General features: G+C 32.2%; 1 protein-coding gene across 1 annotated transcript; it reads left to right on the top strand.

Annotated features, from left to right (window-relative positions):
* Positions 1-4,118: 4,118 nt before the first annotated feature.
* LOC120178845 (plasmodesmata-located protein 6-like) lies at positions 4,119-5,694 on the top strand. Its single transcript, XM_039184621.1, has 3 exons — positions 4,119-4,874; positions 5,462-5,587; positions 5,670-5,694. Exon 1 carries the CDS (start codon positions 4,139-4,141, stop codon positions 4,841-4,843), a length of 705 nt encoding a protein of 234 aa, XP_039040552.1. The 5' UTR covers positions 4,119-4,138; the 3' UTR covers positions 4,844-4,874; positions 5,462-5,587; positions 5,670-5,694.
* The last annotated feature ends 1,775 nt before the right edge of the window (positions 5,695-7,469 follow it).

The following is a 7,469-nucleotide window of genomic DNA, read 5'->3' on the forward strand; positions in this document are numbered from 1 at the left end:
TGGAATTTTTTGTATTTAAAATTTAAGTGATAAAATGGTGAATGACCATTTTGTGTAAATTGGAAAAGTTGATGCCAATATTAAAAGGAATTATTAAGTGTTAAGTATTTTAATAGAAAATGAGTTCCAAGTATCTTATGGATTTTTTTTGGGGGCTATGTTTATGTTAGTACAATACTAACATATGTATTGTTATGAAATTGTGATTTGTACAGATCGTGATTGATTTGTGACTAAGACAAGTCAAGTATAAAAGGATTATTGTGGATTATAGCGAGGAACAACTTTTGGATATATAAAGTGTCAAGGCGATTGCAAATTTAATTGTATATGTTAGAATAAACATTGGTTGCGATGAGCCAGTGACGGAGTTACTATGGTAAGAAGTGACTCCTAAAATGTTATTTGATTTGTGATGAATGCATAACATTATATATGGAGGTTCTATACATCATTGGGTAGGATTTGCGATAAGTACAAGCATGTGATTGATATGATGCTTATGTGTGCATGCGTACATGAAAATGGGTATATGCATCATATGTTATTATATGTGACATGATTTACATGATTACATGTATATGCGATATGTGATACTGAACTACATGAATATATGAAAATATGATATCATCTGTGTGATATGTCTGACATGTTATTTTATGTGACATGATTGATGTGAACATATGAGAATAAAATATGAGATATGTGAATATAATATATGTGAATACATTCATATGTGAGCAAGATATGACATACGTATTTATATGAACACATGAGATATAAGCTATATGATACGATCTACATGATTACATGCACATGTGATATATGTGATATGATATGAATCTATGTGATATTGGTTATATGACAAGGATCTATGAGATCATACAAGAATGTTATAAAAGGATCTATGAGATCATACAAGAATGATACAAGTGATGTGAACTGTTATAAATGATAATGCCCATATTATGTGATATGAGAGCTAGTGGTATAGTTGGCATGCCAAGAGTCGATGGTTCTACAAGTCATTCGGGAGACAGATGACATCCTTCGGGATGATAGGTTCTTCGGGACATATACAAGATCCTTCAGGATAATTTTATATGCCTTAGTGGGAATTTATTCGAGCTGTGGTGACAACATATGTGTGCATAACCTCAAAGTACTCACATACCTTAAGTTCACAGTGTTGTACATAGGATTATAAAAGATATTAAAAGTATACATGGGCTTATAAAAGATATCAAAAGTGTTTGCATTATTATATGATATCATGTTAGTATTGTTTACATTGAATCAATATTGTACATGGTCCTATAAAAGATATCAAAAGTATATATGAGCTAATACATGGACTATTAAAGAGATCACATAAATACACTGTATGTGATGTATATGCTTTGTTATATGAAATATATCACAAGATTTGTATGTGATACTGTGTATATTGCTGAGTGAAATATATTACATAATAATGATATTGATGTTGAGAATGATAGAGATCATGATAATGATATTGATAATGATGATATATGTGCATGTATGCATTTTGTTATATGAAATATTCTATGGTTTCTATTATATGCTTTATATGCCTCACTAAGTCAACGACTTAGCGTGTGATTGTTTCACACGTAGGTTCCGAGAAGAAGAATGGGTAAAGTTAAGCAAGACAGTTCAATTTCTCCTTTCCAAAGATCAGATCAGAAAAGAATTGAATAGTATGTATTTTGTAATAATGATTGTAGTTGGCATGTAACTAAAGCTTTAAACCGCTTATGCGCTAATAAGTTTTATAAACTGTTTTGAGATAATTTATGTAAATTATTCAGTTATATTTGGTGAAAGTTTTAAAATTATTCATTATTTTGTACAAGTAACTGTTTTGAAAAGTCAATGTGACACCTCGAATTCGTATTCGGGTCAGATACGGGTTGGGGGTGTTACACCACCCCACCCCACGACCCACCGTTTCACCCTCCGACTGTAATTTTAAATCAATTGAAGGTTAAAGGTGAGTTTCATCTCTATCTTTAAACACCAATCTTAATTAAAAACAAAAACAAAAAACAAGAAATTTATAGCACACTGCGAAAACACATGAACTTTACTTTCAAAGATCAAAGCTTCATCAATGACTTTACCTTTCAAGTGAAGCTAAAATGGGTAACAATCAAGTTAATCCAACTTTTGCAGTATTTTTTAAAATAGGTTTTTTGAGTAAAGAGTCTTTTTTGAGTTCAAAAGATGAAAATAAAAAAAATTATTTAGATAACATGAAGGTGGGCAAGAAATTATTTTAAAAAATGAATCTTTCTTTTTTAAGTATAGTAGATGACCAATTTTTTCAGATTGTTCAGCTTGGCACAACAAACACTCAATGGTCTGACCATCAGACTAGTGACACAACCTCAGAGGAGTATGAAACGACAAACTCTTGGAGTTTATTCTTAAACGAAGAACAACTAGATTGATGAAGTTTAAGGTATTTTTAAGTTAAATAGACGTCATATTTGTGTTCAAGAGGAGAAAGTGAGTTTGGTAGAAAATTTTGGGGTTTATCAGTCACTGTCAACAATGAATAATGGTGTGATCGACACGATGGTCGATGCGGTGGTCGACCGTGACAAATAGTGATAAGAATTCGAGGAGGTTGAGAAAAAAATGTAAAGAAGAAAAAGAAGAAGAAAAGAAAAGAAAAGAAAAGAAGGAAAATGAAATAAATTTTGGGTTTTTATATAGATGTATAACGATGTTGTTTTCGTAGAAATTTAGGCTTTTAGAAATGACGTCGTTTTGATGTTGTGTGTCATGTCATAACACCGTTAATTATTAATGGTGGAGTGACTGAAGCATGAGCAATGTCAAAATTCAGTGAGTAAATTGAAAAAATTAAAAGTACAATGGGTGAAATTAGGGGTGTTCAAAATTCGGTTTTAACCGATTTAACCGACCAAACTGAATTAGTTCGGTTAATTCGGTCGGCCACCGAATTAATTTGGTCGGGGAACGGTTAAGGATTTTTTTAGAATTCGGTTAACGGTTAATTCGGTTCGAAATCGGTTAATTAACCGAATTAACCTTTAAATATAATTATATTAAGAGGCCCAATCCATTTAAAATCTATTTAAAACCCAAATCTATATTAATTAATTAAAATAATATCAAAACTAAATGCAAAATGTTTGAATCAAATTAATTAGATATTATTTATAATTAGATATTATTTAAATTAATTGTAAATTGTTTTTTTAATTAAAAAAATATTAAATTCTAAAATTCTAAAAAGTTTCGGTTAATTCGAAAATTAACCGAAATTTATTCGGTTCAGTTAATATTTTCGAAAAAAAATTCGGTTCGGTTAACGGTTAAAGAAAAAAAAAGTTCGGTCGGTTCGGCTACCGAATTAACCGAATGAACACCCCTAGGTGAAATAGAATAGAGAGTAAAGTTTAGTGAAGATTGGTATAATTTACAATGCTTTTTAATATTTTGGATGATTATAAGATAATATTTATTTTGAATATTTATTAATTATTGATAACATACACACAGTCGACAAACATATATGTTCGAACCTAAAGTTTTTAAGGAAAACGATACTCCCTTCTATTATTAAGAACACTTAATAAGTTCAAGATATCTGTATGTTTAATGTTTAATTTAAATACATTTAAAAGAATATTTAATTATATTTGAATAATGTTTTGGATAATAATCATTATTTAGAAGAATTATATTTATTATTGTTAAAATCCAATTTTGGGTAAATAAATCCATTTATTTTGTTAGTAGAGAAATAAAAGACTGAATGACTGAATGTGAAGCGTACTCATTTTCTTTACATTAATTTTCCTCGTAGCACGAACCAACTTCCCTTAATGATTAAAAAAATTATTGTTGCTTATAGAAATTACAAGTTTGAACACCAGTGATTACGGTAGGATGATTGAATATTTATTGTCAAATGGTTGATAGTAATCGCGTTAGCTTAATAAAAAAAATTCCCCCAAGCAAAAAATATACTTTTCCATATTGTGGTAGCCTCTTCTTTAAGCCACAGCTTACTTTGCTCTCCATGTTGTCTTTCAGATCCTTCATTTTTCTCAGTCACTCCCTTTCTCTGTGCTTCTTTCCCATGACTTTAGCTACGAGAAAAGTGTCGTTTTTACCTTTTCTTCTTCTTATTTTCTGTACAATTAATCCATCAAATTCAGCCACCGATACCTTCGTTTACGGCGGATGTTCGCAGCTCAAATTCATTTCAGGCTCTCCTTATGAGTATAACGTCAACACAATACTCACATCCCTAGTCAACTCGGCCATGTTCAACTCTTACAACAGCTTCACCGCGCCAGCATCTGGCTCAGACTCTCAGGACACCGTCTACGGTCTCTTCCAATGCCGTGGCGACCTCAGCAACGGGGACTGTGCCCGCTGTGTCGCCAAAGCGGCGAGTCAACTCGGCACCCTTTGCCTTGAGTCGATCGGTGGCGGGTTGCAACTCGAAGGGTGTTTCGTTAAATATGATAATACGACGTTTTTGGGCGTGGAGGACAAGACTGTGGTGGTGAGAAGATGCGGGCCGTTGATTTCGACGTCCTCGGATTCGTTGGCTCGACGTGACGCTGTGTTGGGTTACTTGGGAGCGAGTGATGGGACTTATAAGCCGTTTCGGATCGGCGGGTCTGGGGACGTTCAAGGTTTGGCTCAGTTTGTAGGGGATTTGAGCCCGAGCGAGTGTCAAGATTGCTTGTCGGAGGCAATCGGACGGCTCAAAACAGATTGTACGGCGGCCAAGTGGGGCGACATGTATTTGGCTAAGTGCTACGCTCGGTATTAAGAAGGCGGATACCGCTCGCACGGTGGAAACGATAAGCAGTGTCGCCACTCCTCGGACGGTGGTTCTTCATCTTTCATGTTCTTCTTAATTTGGCGTGAATTTGCATGGAATTTTTATTTTCTCAATTCTCTTGCCGTGTGAAAGGTTAATAACTGGTTTGGTAAGTCCAAATTATTCAAGAAGTTATGAATTTTGATTATTATGGCAGAAGTAAACGGAAAATAACAATTGATTTTGATGAATTTTATATAATATTTGTTGAAAGATGAATTATATATATATTCTTTGACTACTTGAGGTAGAACACATTTGTAATGTCAAAGTAGGTTAGCTTTGTTCTACCAGAAACCAGGTAACATGTTAAAAGCACCTTCATGATAGTATGTGCTAGCATAAAATTTAAGCCAATATGGCCCTACTTTTGAATTAATGTACCTTTTAAAATTAATAAAGAATCCAATATCCCCTTCCACCTAAGAGTATTTTGGTCACAATCATACATAAACTAGGATAACTATAAAAGTTTATATCGTTAAAATATAATTACTCCTTAAATAATGTTTTTGAATATATCAATTATGGTCATAAAAGCAATTAATATTGATTTTATGAATGTAGATACAAATAATAATGATGATGAGATTGAGAAGACATTAGCAATTCTGATTGGGCTCATTGCTGGAGTTGCGTTGCTCGTAATATTTGTATCATTCCTATCAAAGCTATGTGAAAAAGGTGGCAAAGGTAATATCAAATCAAAAGCATTGCATGTTTTTTCTTTTACCCTTTTGCTTTGCTCAATCTTCCCAATGCTCTTATTTTGCAGGTGGTAAATAAACAATTTCATTTCTCATCAGAACCTCCGCATATGGTAACTTGTTCTTTTCTCTTAGTGCAAAGATATGTCTACGGAAAAACAAATGTAAAGAAGATAAGCATTGAAGCCCCAAACTTTTATCTCTGAGGTGGTTTCCGAGTATAATTAGTGAAAACTTATCTTTGTTAATGGTGTAATTAGTTCTACCTGCAATCTCCATTATCCAACTTTGTTTGTTTGTTTTTTTTTTTTTTGTAAAGATTATTAGTGTTGATCTCTGTCCCATCTTGGTTTCTTTTTCCAGTTTTTCTGTGTTAAATTTCGTATCCGGGGCTTATAAAAATGACAAATGATTTCAGCACATTCTTTTAATTATTATTTTTTTCCCTACACAGAGGTGGAGAATAAATTAGATAACGAGTAGCTTTAATAAAGGTGACGAGTAGCTTTATATGAACATCACTTTCATCTTTTGCCCTTGGAATGCCCGCACCTGCATATAATCTCATCTATCAAATATTTTTGCAATCATTTTCAGATATATATTGTATTAATCCAACGAATTATTGTTCTGATGTGTACAAATCATATTATTCAAGTAGTTAAATAGATGATTATTATCTTTAGAATTTTGGGATTCGAATATCAACGACCATAAAATATTTAAATATTTATTATTAAATAATTAAAAATCTTTAAAACATAACTACCACTTGTAATCACCTTATACTTAACAAGAGAAAAAAACAATTGTTTTAATGTTATTGTAGTAATCATACTAATGATGAAATTATTAATATTTGGTGCATGTTTTAAATAAAGTGTAAATTATACAATTGATCACTTAATTATTTAATCTTTTTATTTTTGCTATCGATCTTTTAATTTGGTGTAAGACACCACTTAACTATTTAATTTGTTCAATCAGACCACTTGCCGTTAATATTTGATGAAAATATTGATGTGGCAGTTAAAAGAAATGGTATATTTATACATGTAGTCCTTAATATTTATATATTCTCTCAAGTTCGTCCTCATTAAAATTTAATTTAATAAATTACCTATTCAATTAGGATTTGATATGTGTCATCACCCGATTGAATAAAAAATAAAGGAGCAAGAAATTGTTCTAGGTGGATTTAAACCAATGTCTAAAGGGTGGATTTAAACCAATGTCTAAAGGGTAGAGAAACAACGTCCTAGCCATTACACCAAACATCCCCATTGATTTACTATTTACAAAAAATTGTATTTGTTGAAAACATTTTGATATTTCGATATAACAAATTAAGTTAAATGAATTTTAAGATTTTACAAAAGATTTTCTAAGTGTATTCGATATAATTATTCGAATATCAAAAATTACTTCAAGTCTTTCAAAGTTCATTTTAATCCTTACTAAAGTTTAAAAATATGTTAAACAAATTTACAAAGTATTTCGAGCCTTAATCGAGTCAAAAATCATTTCTTAATTAAAATCAAACCAAAATGGGCAGATTGCCCAGAGGGAACCGATTCCCCCCAAGGGGGTACCGATTCCCCCCTGAATGGTTTGGCTCCAAGAAATAACAGAATGCTCGGAGGGAACCGATTCCCCCCCAAGGGGGTACCGATTCCCCCTGTTCAACGGTCGAAATATTTGAATTTTACACTAAGGGAATCGATTCCCTATGAGGGGGTACCGATTCCCCCACGCTCCAAGCAGTTTTATTAATTATTTTCACACTTAAATGACTCCACTAATCATCCCCAACGTTCAAAATCAATTGAAGGAGTATTTAAATGATCTTAGAAGCCTTTGATCAATAA

The sequence above is a fragment of the Hibiscus syriacus genome, unplaced genomic scaffold, assembly GCF_006381635.1.
Source record: "Hibiscus syriacus cultivar Baekdansim isolate YM2019G1 unplaced genomic scaffold, ASM638163v2 tig00112383_pilon, whole genome shotgun sequence".
Classification (NCBI taxonomy): Eukaryota; Viridiplantae; Streptophyta; class Magnoliopsida; order Malvales; family Malvaceae; genus Hibiscus; species Hibiscus syriacus.